The sequence below is a fragment of the Xenopus laevis genome, chromosome 8L (genome assembly GCF_017654675.1).
Source record: "Xenopus laevis strain J_2021 chromosome 8L, Xenopus_laevis_v10.1, whole genome shotgun sequence".
Classification (NCBI taxonomy): Eukaryota; Metazoa; Chordata; class Amphibia; order Anura; family Pipidae; genus Xenopus; species Xenopus laevis.
In genome coordinates, this window is record NC_054385.1 from 34,742,505 (window position 1) to 34,762,228 (window position 19,724).

The 19,724-nt window shown below is 38.0% G+C and overlaps 1 protein-coding gene across 2 annotated transcripts in view; it reads right to left on the reverse strand.

Moving 5' to 3' along the window:
• The window catches only part of taf1.L (TATA-box binding protein associated factor 1 L homeolog), a 40,891-nt gene that overhangs the window by 18,434 nt on the left and 2,733 nt on the right, over window positions 1-19,724 (reverse strand). The window contains exons 3-22 of one of the 2 annotated variants that reach the window (XM_018229719.2): window positions 18,139-18,255; window positions 17,903-18,022; window positions 17,084-17,328; window positions 16,752-16,967; window positions 16,136-16,342; window positions 7,731-7,932; window positions 7,521-7,637; window positions 6,245-6,412; window positions 5,066-5,193; window positions 4,673-4,780; window positions 4,398-4,571; window positions 3,872-4,045; window positions 3,673-3,777; window positions 3,392-3,592; window positions 3,159-3,300; window positions 2,658-2,788; window positions 2,496-2,576; window positions 2,264-2,413; window positions 2,020-2,142; window positions 536-711 (exon numbers count right to left, since the gene is read on the reverse strand). In XM_018229719.2, the coding sequence (XP_018085208.1) occupies window positions 536-711; window positions 2,020-2,142; window positions 2,264-2,413; window positions 2,496-2,576; window positions 2,658-2,788; window positions 3,159-3,300; window positions 3,392-3,592; window positions 3,673-3,777; window positions 3,872-4,045; window positions 4,398-4,571; window positions 4,673-4,780; window positions 5,066-5,193; window positions 6,245-6,412; window positions 7,521-7,637; window positions 7,731-7,932; window positions 16,136-16,342; window positions 16,752-16,967; window positions 17,084-17,328; window positions 17,903-18,022; window positions 18,139-18,255 (3,085 nt within the window). The remainder of the gene's footprint in view (window positions 1-535; window positions 712-2,019; window positions 2,143-2,263; window positions 2,414-2,495; window positions 2,577-2,657; window positions 2,789-3,158; window positions 3,301-3,391; window positions 3,593-3,672; window positions 3,778-3,871; window positions 4,046-4,397; window positions 4,572-4,672; window positions 4,781-5,065; window positions 5,194-6,244; window positions 6,413-7,520; window positions 7,638-7,730; window positions 7,933-16,135; window positions 16,343-16,751; window positions 16,968-17,083; window positions 17,329-17,902; window positions 18,023-18,138; window positions 18,256-19,724) is intronic. The other variant, XM_018229720.2, reaches the window with a different exon arrangement.

Consider the following 19,724-nt stretch of genomic DNA (forward strand, 5'->3'; position numbering starts at 1 on the left):
ATGAAAAATCGCCTGCGCTAATCACACGCGGCGATTCGTTTTCCGAAGTCGCCCGAAGTTTCCTCGTGAGGCAACTTCGGGCGACTTCGGAAAACGAATCGCCATGTGTGATTAGCGCCGGCGACTTTTCATTTTATCCAGGCGCAGAGTGAGGGGAGGCATTCGGGGAGAAAAGTCGCTGCGATTAGTCGCCAGGCGACTAAATCTCCCCAAATCGCCCAGTGTGTCCCAGCCCTTAGAATTGATAAAATAGTTGCTAATATTTCACACATGTTGCGGAGAAATGTATCAACTAATGGAGCAAGTTGTATCAGTTTAGAATCTGCCCTTGAATTACTGAGCTGCCAGGCTGAAACGGTATAAAAGCAATTTGAAAAAAAGGCTGTTCATCAGACATAAACTCTGAAAACTACTCAACGAATAAAGTGTTTGGAAGGTGAACAATCCAGTTATCTGGGGCTTCTTTATATATGGGTCTCGGCATTATCCCACAGCAGCCAATCTATTGCTTTTTCACTCTTAAAAAATAGCATACTTGTTCTGAAGATCAAAAATTCTTTGGCATTCCTCCTTATATCTTTCCTGATGTTCTGCCACTGAAAAACGGGAACCTCTGGCAAATTTACTCATTGGACCCTCTCCTGAACGAGCCTGTTCTGTCGACATTGTACGTACAACATCAATCACTTCCCAACGGGACAGTTTTTTTATCTGGAAGACAAAGAGAAATTAGCAGCTTCAGTCTATGTGGAGTTTTTAATGTTCTCTCTGTTTGGGTTTTCCTTTGGGGGCTCCATCTTCCTATCATGGTCCAAAAACATACTGGTAGTCTAGAGTTTTAACAAATGAATTGTGCGCATGTCCTTTCCTATGGGAAATTAGATAGCAAGCTCCTCAGACAGTGACCAATATAAAAAAATTACACATTCTCTGCAAAACCAATATGCTACCACTGTTTGACTAAATCTGAAACAACAGACTAACCTTTCAGATGAAAGCAACACATAAGATAATGTAAAACAGCAACCTTTCCTGCGTATCCAGAATGCTCGGGACCTGCGGTTTTCCAAATTAGGGATCTTTTGGTAATCTAGATCACATACCTTAAGTTTACTAGAAAATCATGTGAACATTATGGTCAAAACTGAGATTCGACTAGGGAGTTATTCAAATTCGATTCGAGATTTTAAAAAAAAAAAAATAGATTTTCGAGTTTTATCACACTCTGGTCCTTTAAGAACTCAATTAAGAACCTAAAACCTGCTGAATTGCTGTTAAAGTCAATAGGAGAGGTCCAGGGATCAATTTTGAGTTGTTTGCAGCCTTCCTGACATTCAAATTTTTTCGGAGAAAAAGTCGAATTTTGATTCGAATTCAATTCGAGTTTTTAGGTTCGATTCCATTCATCCAAGTTTACAATTTTTTTAATTGAATTTTGATTGGTCGAATTTTAAATTTATAGGAGTTTAGTAAAGTTTTTAAAAACTCACATGAATTTGAAATTCGACTTTTGATAACTGTGCCTCCAAAGCCAATAGTCTAGTTTTGCTTCCAATAAGGATTAATTATCTTAGTTGGAATCAAGTACGGTTTTATTAGTACAGAGACAAAGGAAATCATCTTTAAAAAATTGGATTATTTGGATAAAATGGAGTCTATGGGAGATGGCCTTTCCGTAATTCTGAGCTTAATGGGTTTCCGGATAATGTTTTCCATACCTGCACAAATACATTTATGCATTTATTATATGGAAATGGTTGAAGATGCCTTGACCAGCGAGTCATTAAGGCTGTTCCTTTACATTATGACTTGTGTGTATTTCAGCTCTGCAGCTAATTGGCAGAACATTTATCTGTAACTAAATGGGGACACCTTGGTAACTTCTCCTGCTTCAAAATGAAACAGACAATGGAAGTCCATAAACCTTTAAGGAGGATATTGTAAATCTGAATGGAGTTGTTTCTGGCTTATCCCCAACAAACATTTTCATGAGCCAATAAAATATGTTTTGTGTCCAACCTCTTCCTCTGGTACACCAAATTTACGCAGAAGCTGCTTTGCATTTTTCAGTGAGAGTCTGCGCAGATCTGCATCTGTTCCCGTCACAGTTTTTTTGACAGGTTGAGGTTCCTTATCATCTTGCTATGAAACATGCAAAAGAAAAAAATACAAATGAGTTTCATATAAGGTCTGAACATATCATCATAATGAAGAAAGAATAGCATGGGAAGATGGCTTAGTAATAGAAAACCCTTATATGCACCTTTTGTTGCGTGGGTTTGTTGGGAATCTTGACATAGGAAAAGCCTTCTCCGCACCCAGTTGGATCTGCCACTCCTGTAACTTCTAATAAACACTTTCCTTTCATGGCTGCAATAAATGCTCTTGTTGTGTTCCAGGGAGCTGTACGCACCTGGGGAAAAAATGGGATACTTAATTAATGCTCAGTTACAATGCTTAGAACTACAATATTCAGTCACATTCTGTCTTCTCACCTCATCGTCAATCTTCATTTGAAAATCTTCCTCATTCTCTTCTTCAGGTGCAAAGAAGGATTTTTCTCCATAGCCGGCATCCTACAAGTGATTAAATACATTAAATACCTCCACCACCAGCAAAGACCTTGGTACTTTAAGTTTTCTAACGGCAAGGCTTGCCTTCAGACGTTGTTCAGCAGCAATCATACTGTAATAAGCACAACACTGCTCCGGAGACACCATGGCACGAATCTCTTCTTCAGTTGGTAAACGAAAGTCTGGCTTCAACACCCACCAATTAGAGTCCATTCCTAAATCACAAAGAAATGCTGAATAAATCAAACTATGGCTCAGTGGGGAGAGGTTCTGCCTTGTAGTGCTGGCGTCTTGAAACCGATTCTGGCCTGAGCACTATCTGCAATTAATTTGTAGATTCTTTCCATGTCTGCATGGCTTTCATGAGGGTACTCCAGTTTCCATTCCATGCTCCAAAAACATACAGACAGCTTCACTGGCTCCTGAAGAGATTGACCTAAGATTGTTTGAATGTAATAGGGATCTTGCAAACCTCACTGAAGCAGATACTGATACAATTGATGAACAATCTCTATAAGGGTAGTGCAACATGGGGCTGATTCACAGCTATATTAGACTGGAATATTTTGACCCTATATTGATTACCTGTACGTTTAAAATCAGCACAGAGTTTAAGCCTTTTCCTGATGCTGCTCTCAGAGTGGGAAGGAAAAGCTTTTTTAATGTCCTCCATACGAATCCTACGGGGTCTATCCTTGCTTTTCCAAAACAGCCGGTAAATAAACACCTATAAAAAACAAAAATGAATGTTAAAGAAAGTGAAGTGACTTTTTTTTTTTTTAAATCTAAGTTTAATAGCTGCATGCCAGTTTGTTTACCTGAAGGAAATCACGGATATGGGTATTTGCACGTTTGGAGTTAGGTCCGGGAACTTCAAACAGGGGGCACTGCTGTCCAACCACAAAAATATCCACCAAATCACGGATATAATATCCCTGCCGCGTGCGAATGATCAGAAAGTCTGTCTCTGTCATCTTGTGCAAGTAGATTGGAGCCCTAAACAGATTGTTTTCAAAGGCCTACAAAAAATGTAAAAGACGTAGTTTGAAGAACAATTCAACCCCAGCACATAGGTGCCCACCAAGCAAATGCTACCTACCTGCAATAACTGTCCTGGGTGTAGGGAGCCCAGGAACGGTGATGTGTGACAATATACAGTTTCACCAAATTTGCAGTCTGGTGCTCCTGGGTCTTTCCCTGGTTTCTGAGGAATCATAAACCACATTTCACTACCATGAAAAATACAGCTCATTTTAGAATACCACAAGGTAAACAAGAAAATGTAATGGCTGGCTTACCCTTTTGTAATAATTCTTGATCTTTGTTGCCATGCCAACTTGCATCATAAGAGGAGGATTCTCTTCACTGTACTCTGCAAGAATAAGATCTCCATCTTTGCCAGTAAGATCCTGCGATGTGCGCATAAAGAACATCTCTCCACCTCCAGATGCCTGCCGCTCTTGCTCCCTCATCTGACATCATAAAAATGTTATAGAAGAGGTTAAGATTATTATTTTATTTTGCATTTTCTACCCACCAATATTATACTGCATCTCTACATATTCAGCATTAAATAAAAAGGGAAGCTTCAGTTTATCTTGTCTCTTCCCATTCACCAAATGACATTTTTCAGGTGCAATCAAATTTTATGAGAATGCATATCACAGAACTTTAAAAGGCTGAGAATACCACATAGGACATAAGTGCAATATATATTTTGTGTGTGAGTGCATGTATTTCAAGGCCACAAAGAGGCCAGCCCACAGTTACACGTACATACAGTATAACACCCAGGCTTGAACATCTTATTCATCGGTAACATACCTTTGCTTTTTTCTTAATATGTTTCAGCAGAGAATGAGATGGGTGAGGCCCTTTTTGTGACAAAGCACCAAAGGAATATTTTTTCAAAGTAGGACGGTGGAACTGTCTGAGTTTCATTGGACCCATATGAGTTGGAAAAAATGGTTGTCTGAGCTCCACAGCTGGAATAGAATGCTGCCAGGAAATAGGAGGCAAAAACATTTGTTTAGCTAATTAAACTATGGTAACTGCAAATTATAAGGAAGATATAGTCTATAAACGTGCACCATTGTTACCTGAATAATATTTCCTCCGAATGTTCCACGCAAGCCTTGTTGTTTAGGATAGTAAAATTCATCATTCGATAGATTCCATGGATCCTTTACCTCAGGCTGGGACATATTCTGTAGAGTAAAATAAACAGAGGGTTTTACTGCTATAGCCAATCTATATCTTACTATTATTACATTTTCACTATTCTTCATAGAGATCAAATAGTATATAATAATAATAATAATAATAATAATAAATATATATATATATATATATATATATATATATATATATATATATATATATATATATATATATATATATATATACACATACATACACTATAAAAGAAGATCAAACCCATGTGAAGAAAATATAATCAAGATGTGCATCCAATTTTCCCACATTCTGCCTACCTGCTGTGGCTCCTCCTTTATGACTCCTGTTTTTCCTAACAAGATTCTACTCTTCTTTAAAGAGGACTCTTTTTTGCTTTCCTTAGATGGAGAATTGGATGTAGTCTCTTCCTTCTCATCAGGGATTCCTGTTGATTAAAAGTTGAAAATGCATAGTTAAAGAATACACACACACATAGGATACATGTCCCTCATACCCTAAATCTATTGACATTTTTAACGTTGCTTTTAAAATGATGCTGTAGCCATGCACAGGTAAAAGAAGAAGGAACGGACGCTGGTTCTCCTCTTTTTAAATATAAAAAAATACACAGACCATGGGTACTGTTGCTGAATACCATCATGATTATTTTTTTAGGCCCACCAGGTGTCCCCTGCACCAGTTGTAGTAGGTTGTATATCAAAGCCCAGAAAATTTTGGCATGATGCTCTGCGAACAGTACGACTGGCTGTTGTTTTTTTGAAGGAAGAGAAACATCAGAAATAAGATAAGTTTAATAACAGGGGTGAAGGTTTCTGAATAGTTTTCCTTCCTCATTAATATTCAATTATTTGCTTACGTGTAAGGATAAAAAGAATGTGTAGGCCAAGAAAGAACATTTCAAATGAAAATTACAGAACTAGTGGGGTAAAGACTAATGGCAAGGGGGGTGATCATGTAACTGGGGGTGGGGCCATTTAAAGGAGAGCTAAACCCCCCTTTAGTCAAAAGTCCGCAGTACCCCCCTCTCCGCCTCCCCCCTGTACAGTGCTACAGCACATTATGTGTCCTCTCTTTTCACGGTCTGTCAATATTTGTATTTGAAATGGTATCATTAATGTATGATGTGAGGAAAACTACAGAAATGATTTGGCTGTACTTTAACATGACTTTAATAAACCCTGTCTGAATTTAAAAAAGTTGTAAGCCCGGAGAGGGAGAGAGGGGTTGGCATTGAGGCTGCTGCCTCATGACGCTGTTGCATAGGTATTGGCAGGTACTAAGCTTAATTCCATTGAAAAATGACAGGGTGGCCATTTAAGATTATTAAAACATGGTCAGTCAGTAAAATGTAAAACAAATTTGTAAATTCTTTCTCTAAGTGTTTGAGCTGGCAAGTCATTCATAACCACTCCTTGTTTATACACACACACACACACACACTTTAATATTAAATAATAAATATTATTATAACAAACCTAATATGATGTTTTCATCATTAGGATCTAAATTCAACACTGGAGGCTCCAGTATCCTATCCATGGCTTGGTCATCCCAAATGATGTTATCTTCCCAGCGTCCGTACACTAGTTCCTCATTATCAATGGGGAAAATAGAAAACCATGGACGATCTTCCTCTACAGATGCTGCATATAGAAAACAGTTATGTCACCAGAGATCTGCCAACAGCACACAAAAAAAATATATCTGAAAATTCTAACTGATGATGGCCATGCATTTATACATTCTTTCCCTTGAAAGAATGTATGTTGGCCTTTGTATGAATAAATATGGTAGGGTTTATCCCCCACCTGATTACATCAAGAATCAGCAAGCTGCTCAAGTGTGTTAATATTGTATCTGGTATTGTATGAAGTGAATAAAAATATCAGTTTTCCTATCAGGTTGTACAAAAAAGTATCTCTGTTGTACCCTTGTTATTCAATATGTAACCCATGATCCTGCTTTGCAATTGGCCAGATATTATTTGGCAAACTGCACTGAACAGTGGCGTAACTATAGAGACAGCAGGGGGGGCCGGACCACGGGGTCTGCTGCACAAAAGTCCTCCCTTTTATATGCGTGTGAGGAGGTATGGGGGTAGGAACAGGACTGGTGTGTGTGCTCTTCCAAATTTATTGTTCTGGGGGGCCCGGCGACTGCTCGTTACACCACTTGCACTGAACTGGCCTTTAAAGATTAATTAGCCAATCACTCAGCAGATGTACAGGAAGTACAGGTATATCACAGACACCTGACATCCAGAAAACTCAGAATTAAAGAAGGCTATCTCCCAAAGACTTAATTTTAATCAAATAAAACCGATTTCCTATTTCTCTGTAATAATAATAATAATAATAATAATAAAACATTAGCTTGTATTTGATCACAACTAAGCTATAATTGATCCTTATTGGAGGCAAAAATCCTATAGGGTTTAATTAATGTTTAAAAGATATTTTTGTTGACTAACAGTATGGAGATCCAAATTGTGGTAAGACCCCTTATCCAGTATACCCCAGGTACCAAGCATTCAGGATAAAAGGTCCAATACCTGTATAGAGCTTTGCTATTTAATGTTGCCCAATGACCTGACATTAATCAGTTTTTGGTTCAGCCAAGTCATTCTGATTTTGAACTTTGTGTTCACCAGATTCATTTGTTTTAGGGAATACGTAATGCAGAGCCTATTGCATTGACTGGCCAGATATGGACTACACGGCAAGTTAATTTGGAGGTCAGCTTTAACATTACCTTGCTGTTCTGTAGGGTGTTTCTCTTTTCCTTTAACAGAAATGAGTGCCCCTGGCATAGTTGGTTTCTGCACGAATGGTGTTGGAAGATTTAACAAAGATCCCGTGCGATTTAACCCTGAATAAAACACATTTTAAATAGAAACAAACCGATTTTAGGATTTAGCTCAATAAAAGGATCCCTGACAATAGAGGCTATATGGTGTAGTACCTTGTTGGGCATTGTATGCAGTTGCATTTCTTGTCATGCTAGAAGGAAGCCAGCCAGCTAAGCTTGCCTTCTGTGTTTTAGTCGCTTTGTGCTTCACGTCTTCCCCATTCCAGATCACGTCATCTTCCCACTGCAGCTGGGTTACCATCAGGAAATGCTCATCCTGGAATTTGCTATCTGGGGCATCTGCTGCCTCCTCTTTCTGAAGTCAGGGCAAAAAAAAAACAAACTATTATTCATATCAATTCTTCTCATTCTTTCTAGAGCCACAGCAAATTACAGATTATACAAAATTTTACAGACACTTTATAAAAGGCAAAATAGAATGCAAGCTCCTTACAGAGTTGTTGCCCAAAGCAAAATCCAATCAGGCACACTTTACTATATGCAGCGATGAAAAGATGGGTAAAACCTCAACCAAGTGTAATATGATTCATTCAATAAAATAGAAAATGAAAGTAAAGAAATAATAGAAATTGGTCTTGGTAGACGACACTCTGCATCAACTCAATGGGTCTGCTCTTCCCTCTCTATTAATATAATATACTATGATCGCTCTTCATCTAAGTAAGCGAGCAGCATAAAGAGCATTTGCATGCTTATGTCCTCTGTGAAGATGAAGCATCCCTCTGCATTTATTTGATTGATAATCACCTACCATCTATTTTATTTAAGCACAATTTGGGTATGGGATCAGTTATCCGGAAACCCGTTATCCAGAAAGCTCCGAATTATGGAAAGGCCATCTCCATTTTTAAAAATTATTTCCTTTCTCTGTTTTAATAATTCAGTAAGATATAATGAATCCTTAGTGGAGGCAAAACAATCCTATTAGGTTTAATTAATATTTAAATTATTTTTTTAGCAGACTTAAAGGGGTTGTTCACCTTCAATGTACAAATCTTATAAAACCACTAACAATGTTCTCAATGTGTTAGAAAAAACATTTTCCATAACAAAAAGAAAAAATGCCAATGTAAAAGCTAATTTTTATACCTATTAACTCAGCCCTTCTCCTGTCTCTCTGACCAGTTTTCTGAAATGATGGGAGTGGCCTATTTTGACCCTGACACACCAAGAACTTCCTATATGATGACATCATCATGCCCAGGCTTTGCCCTTACTTGTTTCCTATTGGATGTTGATACTGCCCTCCTCCTAGTAATTTATTGGGTGCTTGTGAACTGTAACCAGTCACATAATTTGAATGATCAGTGGTTGATTACTCGGTTGTAATGGCAGAGGTTAACAGACACAGCATATAAACAAACCTGCTTTGTAACAAACAATCACACAGCCATGCAGACAAATACTGCAGAAAAGGAAGGAGCAACATTGTTCTCCCAATTCTGGCACTCTCCTTCTGCCTAGACTAAAACTGAATGTAGTGCCAAAGGGGTGCAAACTTTTCTGGGAATAAATACTGGCGTTTCTATATTTTATCTTTTAATACCTTTGGCATTAAGCATAATGTCAGTTATTTACAAAATTGCGACAAAACCACCACTGACTTGCTTAGAAACGTATGTAACTTACACATCTAGCAGGGACAGTAGGGCTGCCACCTCACCCTTTTAAAACCAAACACATATGAAATCCACAGGCTGCATGGCTAATTATCAACTCATTTAGATGCTGCAGACTGAACTGATTTCTGTGCAGCCATGTATCATGCATCTAAATGAATTGCCAATTAGCCATGCAGGCTGTGGATTTCATATGTGTTTGGTTTTAAAAGGGTGAGGTGGCAGCCCTAAGTGACAGGCAGAGCAGTGTTGTGGGCAGGTAGGTTTTTTGAACATTTTGTGCGCTCTCCCAGGGGGGCGGTAATTTACCTAGGAAAACGATACCTTTTTTAAGTGTTCCACTTCTGGAACAAGATTTAGAGCTCTAAATACCAAAAAATGAAAAAGTTCTATTTTTCATGATATAGGGATCTATACCAGAAAAATATTTCACTTCATGCACAAAAATTCAACTCATTTGGAAAGCCTTAAGCTCATACAAATAGTCCTGGAAGTCACGTCAGCTGCTGAATAATGATTTTTTATGAGGTAAATACACAAAATAATACATGGACCCCCCCCCCCCCCAAATAATATATTTCTGGAAAGTACAAGTGTCATCTCCCATAGACTCCATTATAATCCAATAATTCAAATTTATAAAAATGATTTCCCTTTTCTCTGTAATAATAAAACAGTAGCTTGTACTTGATCCCAACTGAGATATAATTAATCCTTATTGGAAGCAAAACCAGCCTATTTATTTAATGTTTACATGATTTTCTAGTAGACTTAAGGTATGAAGATCCAAATTATGGAAAGATCCATTATCCATAAAACTCCAGGTCGATCCCCCCCATCTTCACAGTTGAAGTCTCTGCTGCACACAGCCCACACTCCCCCTCCCTCTCACAAACTTGTAACAGTTTCTCTTCAGTACCTGAATGCTGCTCAAATTCCCCAGCACAGCCCAGCACAGGAAGCAGTGGCAGATTGACAGCAGACATAGCCAATAGGAGTTAAGTTAGCTGCCAGTACAATGTGTGATGTCATATAAGGAAGAGGAAGTGAACACTGTAGTGTTTTTGGGGGTCAGTGACCCCCTCCCAGCACAGGGTCTGTGTGGAACTGAAGGATTAGTACAGGGACACTTCTGAGGTGAATATCTCTTGAACTGTACTTTTTCTGTTAACTATTTCTATGGAAAAGTTTGTTCTATTCATGTGAACTGTTAGATTTGTCAATTTGTTACAAAGGTGAACAACCCCTTTAAGGTATTGAGATGCAAATGGAAAGACCCCTTATCCAGAAAACCCCTGGTCCCGAGCATTCTGGATAACAGGTCCTATATCTGTATTACCTTTCACTTTATACAACACAGCACATCTATTAAATAACACATTTTGGTGAGCTGTATCCCTGTATCATTGTTAATTATTTTGACACAACAATCCCAAAATAAAAAAATAGTGAAAGGAAAGGTATACTGAACTAATAAAATGCAACTCCTTTACTATGCCAAGAAGGATATCTTACCAGAATGGAAATCTACAAGCGCAGTATCGTTATCATTCTGGAAACAAATAATCAATGATATACTCCCCAATCAAAGACTGACCTATATGGCAAAAAGTTTGAGGTATTATGGCAGAAGTGGATTGCATGTCAGAGAGTATCTTCAGGTCTTACTGTGTAATGCAGACTGTTCTGTGACCCACCCTCTCTATTATCCACGCTCCTATCACTTTCTCATCTTATTTCTTATCTCTTTCATACTAAATGTATGTACAGGTATGGGATCCATTATCCGGAAACCCATTATGCAGAAAGCTCAAATTACGGAAAGGCCCTCTCCCATAGACTCCATTTTATCCAAATATTTAAAAGTGATTATTTTTTTCTCTGTAATAATAAAACCCGTACCTTGTGCTTGATCCCAACTAAGCTATAATTAATCCTTATTGGAAGCAAAACCAGCCTATTGGGTTTATTAAATGTTTACATGATTTTCTAGTAGACTTAAAGGAGAAGGAAAGGCTAAAATTAATTACTTTTATCAGAAAGGTCTCTATAAACCTCCAGGGCAGGGCTTGAGCATGCTCAGTTTGCTCCTCTCTCCCTTCCTCCTCCCCTCCCTGCTGTAATCTGAGCCCAGAGCTATGAGTGAGCAGGGAAACTCAGGCAGGAAGTGATGTCACACCAAGAAAATATGGCAGCTGCTATCCTAAAAAAAACAGAGAGAGCGTCTGGAGCCGTTTACTCAGGTATGGTAAAGCATTCTACAGAATAAATAGTGTTATAGCTTGCACTATTGTGGCTAATCTATTGGCAATAAACTACTTTGCTAGCTTTCCTTCTCCTTTAAGGTACTTAAGATCCAAATTACAGAAAGATCCATTATCCGGAATGCCCAGGTCCCGAGCATTCTGGTTAACAGGTCCCACACCTTTTAATGTTTTGATAGAATATCAACAGAAAAAGCGAATAGTGTTCTTTTAATCCCTGTGCACCTTTAAGAGTGAAAAGCCGTACAGCCAAATCTGTTATAAATAGAATCTAAACCAGTGCATTTGGCAGCCCTCCAAGGATTATTTTATGGCCCAGAGGGTTCCCAAGGGCTCCACAAACTTCTTTGTTTCATATTATTGCTATAATCCGGCCTATGGTATATTGGCTGACTTGCCCACCAAATGCAAAGAAGCGTACAGCACTTATATAAAAACATAAATCCCACTAAAATCACACATGTATAACAATAAAAATGCAATCTGTGTAAGAGAAAAAAAAGAAGAGCTGGGGATGATGCCCAAATAATATAAAAATAGCAACAAACTATTGGTCCAAATGATATCAAGAAGTACAGTTCTCTCTGTCTAGATCTAGCACCTGCTCGAAACACAGGCCAGATCTTGTATTAAGAGCTATAATACTATAAGGGCTATAAAAACAGTGACACTGATTCAATCCAGCAGACATTTGAACGGAGGATTTTCTTGGCAGTGCTATAAGGGGCCATAAGGGGCTTATTTAATGAATAAGCACTCCAAAGATATGCAGATGATCTGCCAACAGAGGTAATATACTTTTGGGTGTTACTTATCAAAGGTCGAGTTTAAGAGATTTTTTTTACACCTTGAATAAGCTCACAACGCAAATGTTTTCTAATTTATGAATAAAATTTAAACAATTTGAAATCGCTCACGTTTTTTGAGCAGAAGGCACCAAAATAAATAAATAAATAAATAAATAAATAAAAAGAAACCCTACAAACATCTACAAATGGTCAAACGGATCTCTGCCCTTGGCTTCGACATGACCTCGACAGGTTTTAGCTGGATTTTTTCAGATTCAGGCTTTTTGCTGCTTCGGGGCATAATAAATCACAAACAATTTGAGGTTTTTTTAACCCGAAAATTAAAGTTTTGACTTAAATTTTGCAGGGGAAAAAAACAACTCGATCTTTAATAAATAACCCCCATTAAGTATAGATACAATCTATTTTCCATTTCGTATTTATATTTTTAAAGGCAGTTTTCCTGATGTTATGCTGTTTGACCCACCAGACGGATACTCAACGCATGTCAAATAGATGAAAAACTCAAGAGCAACAAATAGTTTTTTAAGAATATAGAACAAACAAAAAAAAGGCAACCCTTTATTACAAAGTAGCTTCAGATATTCAAGGCAAGGATTAAACTCCCCTAATTCCCTACACACTAACATTTGGCCATTAATTACCCAACTTTCTCTTTTGTCTCTTTTAAATAGGGGGAGAAAAGACCCTATTGGGTTGTAAGGCTACAATACAGTTATTATTACTGTTACTTTTTATTACTTATCTTTCTAATCTATTCATCTTCCAGTCTCTCATTAAATGCTGGGATATATTAGCCTCTAGCAGCTGTTAAAATTCCAAACTGGAGAGATGCTTAACAAAAAGCTGATTAATTAAAAATCACAACAAACAGAGGAGACCAACTGAAAATTATCTCAGAATATCAGTGTCTGCATTGTACTAAAAGAACAATGTTTGGTTTGCAAAGGTAGTTCATAGAACAATAATGTGAACATTTGGCTGTCTACATGGTATAAAACTATTTTGTACAAAATTTGGAACAACCTACACTACCTAGCAGAACTCCAATATAGTACAGGTATGAAACCTGCTATCCAGAATGCGCGGAACCTGGGGTTTTCCGGATAATGGATCTTTCTGTAATTTGGGTCTTCATGCCTTAAGTCTACTTGAAATTTATTTAAACATTAAATAAACCCAATAGGCTGGTTTTGTTTCCAATAAGGATTACTTATATCTTAGTTGGGATCAAGTACAAGCTACTGTTTTATTATTACAGAGAAAAAGCTTTCTGGATATGGGGTTTCCGGATAAGGGATTTCTTTTTTTTTACACAGCATATACATGGCTAGGTAAAGCCACAGTGCAGCCGGAAGGTGTTTTTATCTCGGTGACACAACAGAAGTTATTTTTGCACTAAAAAAAGTAGTGGAAAGTAGAAATTAAGTTCCTTTATACTATGGATGTCTTAAATCTAACAAAAAAAATAAAAGCAACACTCAATAGTAAAATCAAGGTCCCACTGAGACAAATCCAGTTACATTGAGTAGGACAAACAACAGCCTGCCAGAAAGCAGTTCCATCCTAAAGTGCTGGCTCTTTCTGAAAGCACATGACCAGGCAAAATGACGTCAGATGGCGCCTACACAACAATATCACAACTAAAAAAAATACACTTGCTGGTTCAGGAATTAAATGTTATATTGTAGAGTGAATTATTTGCAGTGTAAACAATGTAATTTAGAAATAAAAACCACACTACAAAAATCATGACAGAATCCCTTTAAAGAACATTGAAGGTCTTTGTGGCCTTGCACTTCTATATTCATGGACATTACCATGGGTAGTGGAAATTGGACGTGTGCCTTATGAGGGTATAACCATTAAGATACAATTCAAGATAAGAACAGTGATGTGTCTTTCTGAGATCAGACCAGTTCCACAGTTTGGGAACCACTTGTCTACTGGGACTGGATGAAGCTGCTCTATTCCACTCCAGGAACAGTAATAAGGGACAAGCACAAGGAAGTCCACTGCCCAGGAAATGAACCATGGTCCACTTTTTGCCACAGGAAGAAAATGCAATTGAATAACTCACGCAGGGATTTCATTTTATTTATATGCCCTTTAAAGGGGAAAGAAATATTTTCCATTAGGGATTTTTTAAAATACCATACCAAGCAACTTTCTAATACATACCATATGTATGATTTTTAAATCTGTTTAGAAGCTATAAACTGTACGCTATACACTGCACACTCTCCTTTCTGCAGCAGCTGCAGTGAGTACAAATGGTGCAGTAATGTCACTTTCAAGTGTCAACTGTACTTGTCTTTTCACTGGCTCCCACTGCAGAGAGGAAAGTGTGCAACTGGCAACCACAGTGATCTGAACATGAATAGACATGCTGCTGTGAAATGCAAATGGGTCAAGAGCTTATAGTACCTAAGAAACAGTGCTAACTAATAATTAATACATATATACACATATATGTGTATATATATATATATATATATATATATATATATATATATATATATATAATATATATATATATATATATATATATATATCATGGATTCCGGATTAGAATCCTGGTGTAAAGCCTTTACTTCACCTTTAACTTTTGAGCAAACATTTTCCATTTATGTGTCCAGGCCAGTAGAAAGACATGAAAATATAAATTTATTTTGGTTCCATCACAAAGGAATCTTTTAAAGCAGGGGTCCCCAACCTTTTTAACCTGTGACCCCATGCAAATGTAAAAAGAGTTGGGGAGCAATACAATCATGAAAAAGTCCCTTGCAGTGCAAATAAGGGCTGTGATTGGCAATCTGGTAGCCCCTATGTGGACTGGCAGCCTACATGAGACTCTACTTGGCAGTATTCTTAGTTTTTATGCAATGAAAACTAAGTCCGGAATTCAAAAAAAAGCACCTGCTTTTGAGAGCAACATCCAAGGGGTTGGTGAGCAACATGTTGCTCACGAGCTACTGGTTGGGGATCACTGTTCTAAAGCAACAAATAAAAAATGTTTCTCTGAAACATAGATGAAGAATTTTCTAAAAGTTAATTTTGAGAAAGGTCCCAAAATGCTGCAGCAGACAAACAGCCTCAATCTGCTTATTCACTGCTAAAATATGAAGGCTATATTCTTTTTCTTTAATGGATAAATACAAGATTGTTATCCCAAAAGCTTCCCCTAATATGTGCAGAGCTCTATGGTAGTTTTTCTACTTAATTCCTGTTTATGGACCCATTGTACAGCAGAGAAGGTGTGGCTTCTTTTCTAATAGATAGGGCTGCTCAGGATACTTTGCCTGTGGGCTGCTGGCTATGCAACCCTAAGAGAGTGCTGCGGAGTCAAGGGTTACAGCTTAGTAAAATGGACCCCTGCTTTCACGTTTCCCTGTGGACTGCACAAAATCTGCGTAAAATCTGGGAAGAAAAAAAATGCTGGGGTTTCACTGTAGTAGAATACTGCTAATAAGCATCACATGACTCACATCAGAGGAGCAATATGGCCTAATTTACTATTAAACATGCACCGTAACTGCACAGAATCAACACCTCTGTGAATTTTCTTTGAATAGTTACAATGTGCCATTGTCATTGGATTAGTGGAAGAGTTTATATGCCGAGAACTTCCCACACCAGTCAGTTGAACTGAAGAAGCTGCTCAGATGAGTAGTGAAACGTCTTCAATGATTACTCAGTAAGTCAAGTTGTTTTAGATTTATCTATACTATACCATGACCTGGATGAATGAAAATCTTCAGTCAAACATGCACAGTGTTTGATAGCAGCTAAACATGTCAACGTACCGTTTCTTTTTCTTCTGTGTCATTGGTTTCTTTCATCTTAAATCCATAGTCGAATGCACTACCATCTTCTGGTACTCCGAGCATATCATACCACAACTGTGCTGGCCCATAGCGCCACTCAGCTACCTTGGGTTTTGTATCTGCCACCTTATCAGTGTCCCCTGCAGACTGTGAGAATTTGGGTTCCACAGGAGCCATCATGGTAATCTGCAAAGATTGAAATGACACTTACCCTACAGGAACTAAAAATGGAATGCCACTGACTATTCTTAACACTAAAAAACCAATAAGTTAACAGAACAGCTCACTGCAAATCCCAACTATCCTCAAAGCCTCATGGGATTTTATACTACATAAAAACACAACTCTCTTCAAGGAAGATTTTCTGACCCCATACTTTTACATTCTTCCATTCACTATTAGGGTAATGGCACATGGGATGTGCCAAGTAGAGCTCTGTAATCTTTACCTGCCTGAGGTTCATGCAGATGAAACACACCACATACCAAATATATTCAATTAGTGAACTCCAAAATTGTGTTTGTTATTATAATGACTGTATGAGTAAACACTGACTTTCTTCTGCTGTTTTATATGGGAGAATAATTAATTTTACCTCATCATCAGAAAGGCATTGCTCTGGTGGTGGAGGAGGGGCATATTCATATTCCCAGCAGGACTTCTTCTCCAACACAACCTCTACTTCCTCTCCCTCTTTAACCGGAGTTTCTTGCACCAATTCACGGTGCTTCTTCCTTCGCTTCCTGCGGGCACTACGCCATACTGATAACACACTCTTTCCAGGGCCAAAAAGTCGAAGAAAGCGCAGAACCTGGAGAGGGACATTCAAAGTGACTGTGTACTTCAAGGCTACACTAAAAAAAATTTAATTGCTCAATAACACATCAAATTATAAAGAAAATAAAGAAATATAGTATGCATTAATACCTTGCCAGGTCTAAACTCTGGGAATAGCTCAGTAACATTGGGGAGTTGCTTGGTGGCATCTCTCTGCATTATACCAGCCAGGGGCAATGTTAGCTTTCTTTCTCTTTTCTCCTCTTTTGATTTTTCCTGTGGGCCAATCTCAGATTCACTATCCGAGGAACTGCTGAAATCCACCTTTTCCAAGGAAGAAGAAGAGGAGGAGGCAATGATGGAAGGGAGAATAATGCCATCATTATCGTCCGGGGCTGGAAAAAGTAAACAGTGTTATAAATATTAGTCAAGTGAAAATTGGACTTTATCTGCAGCTTAAAATGTGTGACACAAATACAGACAGGCCTACAGTATCTATATTTATGGGGGGTTAGTAAATTTACTCAATAAAGATCACAAGGCATTACACAAGACTTGAAGTCTGATTTGTCTAGTAGTGCTTTTAAAACAAATATCTCCAAAGACATACTGTCAGGTTTGGGAAAACAGTACAGTGTTGACATAACTGCATGAACATTGACAATTGTTTAGCAAATGTTTGGAGCTTACTAAGTGGCTGCAAATGTATCTGTGTGCTAAATGAGTCTGTCAGTTTAAGAACATTGATAAAAATGATGTGACATAACACAAAACTGAAACGCTTAAGGCTATTTGTCTAAGTGGACAGCTTATAACAGTTATATTATCATAAACACCATTCTAATTGATTTGAGGCATCCATGGAACTTCCTAAAAACAGTTTGTCCAAAACACTAGGGTTTACTTAATAGTTACTATTTGTGGCTCCTGTTGTTGTTTTGCTTATTTCTTAGTGGTATTTATTTTTACCTGCAGAAACTGTTGGTCGCTCCTCGTCTTTTTTGCATGTAACTGGAGGTGGTGGTGGTGGGGGCATAAGCTTTGAGTCAATATCTTCACAATCTGCATCATAGTCATCATCATCATCATCTGAAAGTAAAATGATTTAAAAAAACATTAATAACTATACATGACTGCAGTTATCCTTTGATATTGGTGGTGCAAAGCTGCTTCTCTTCTGTGAGGTGTTATTTTGTATTACTTACCTGTCCTGCGGGACAAATTAAGATTTCCCATGGCCTGTCTGTATCTGCGAGATTCATCCTCAGCCACTTCGTTAATATCAGAGTAATCAATTGCATCATCAGTGCTCTTTACCCAGCCTTTATAAAGTACCGGAAGAAAGAATATATATCACAACAACTGACAATTCAGGTAAATTCAGTAAAAATCTTTAAGCAATGCATCTGGATACTCAATACTTACTCAATACTTAATTTTTAGTTGTGCTTATGTGTTTGCATTCTGTGCCCAGAAAAACACTGCTTCCTATACCCACTTGCTGCACTTGATTTGCACAGAGTCACTTAAGATTTAAAAATTGATTTTATATAGTTACTATCTTGAGGTTGTGTGTCACAATAAAACATTAACACAAAAGAGAATTCCAGAGTTAACTATCCTATATGTGTCCGCAAAATGATGCAGAATAGCCATGTCCAAAATGGCAGCAGTTCGCAGTGGAACTACTTTCAGGACGGCTATTGTTTCTCCTACAAATGTAGTCACAGTGTGACTTGGATTTTTACTATTGTGTGCTGTTCTAAAATGTTCTCTTGTGTCAGGGGCTGTAAACTGGATACCTTCCCATTGTTCTGTTGATGGGCTGCTGGGGGGGAAGGGAGGGGGTGATATCACTCCAACTTGCAGTGCAGCAGTAAAGAGTGACTAAAGTTTATCAGAGTACAAGTCACATGACTGGAGATACCTGCAAAACTGACAACGTATTGACCCATGTCAGATTTCAAAATTAAATATTAAAAAAATCTGTTTTGTTCTTTTAAAAAATAGATGTCAGTGCAGCAGTCAGCTGGAGCAAAACTATTAAAGGATGCTTTTTGAGAAAAACATGTTTTCCCATGACAGTATCCCTTTAACTAAAGACCATAATTCATCTTTACTGATCTCTTTTTAATTATGGTATGTTTAGTTCTGGTTCTAGAATATGTCAAGAAGGGTAAGGCCCTTAACTTATCGGTTTAACGTAGAAAACACAGCAATATTCTTAACACAAAATAAAGTACAATTTATACATTTCATTTAAAGGGGTCTTTTATCTTTCAACACTTTTTTCAGTTCAGTTGGTTTCAGATAGTTTACCAGAAATAAAGACTTTTTCCAATTACTTTCTATTTTCTATGTGTGACTGTTTTTCTTATATTGAAGTCTAAAGCATAATTTTTTACCTTCTACGGGTAAGGTCCCCCCCATGACAATTCGGGGACATTTAGTCGCCTGGCGACTAATCGCCTCTTCTTTGGGGCGACTTATCTCCTCGAACGACTAATCTCCCCGAACGGCTTCCCCCTGGCTATAATGAAAAACAACCTGCGGCATGGCACACGCGGCGCTTCGTATTCCGAAGTCGCTAAGTTTCCTCGTGAGGCAACTTCGGAAAACTAAGCGCTGTGTGTGCAATGCCGAAGGCCTTTTTTCATTATAGCCGGCGTAAGACGAGGGAAGCCGTTCGGGAGATTAGTCACCCTAAAGAAGAGGCGATTAGTAGCCAGGCCCTTATCCTAAAGCAGTTCTGGGAGGGGAGGGTTGCCGACCCTGTAAACTGTTGAATGTT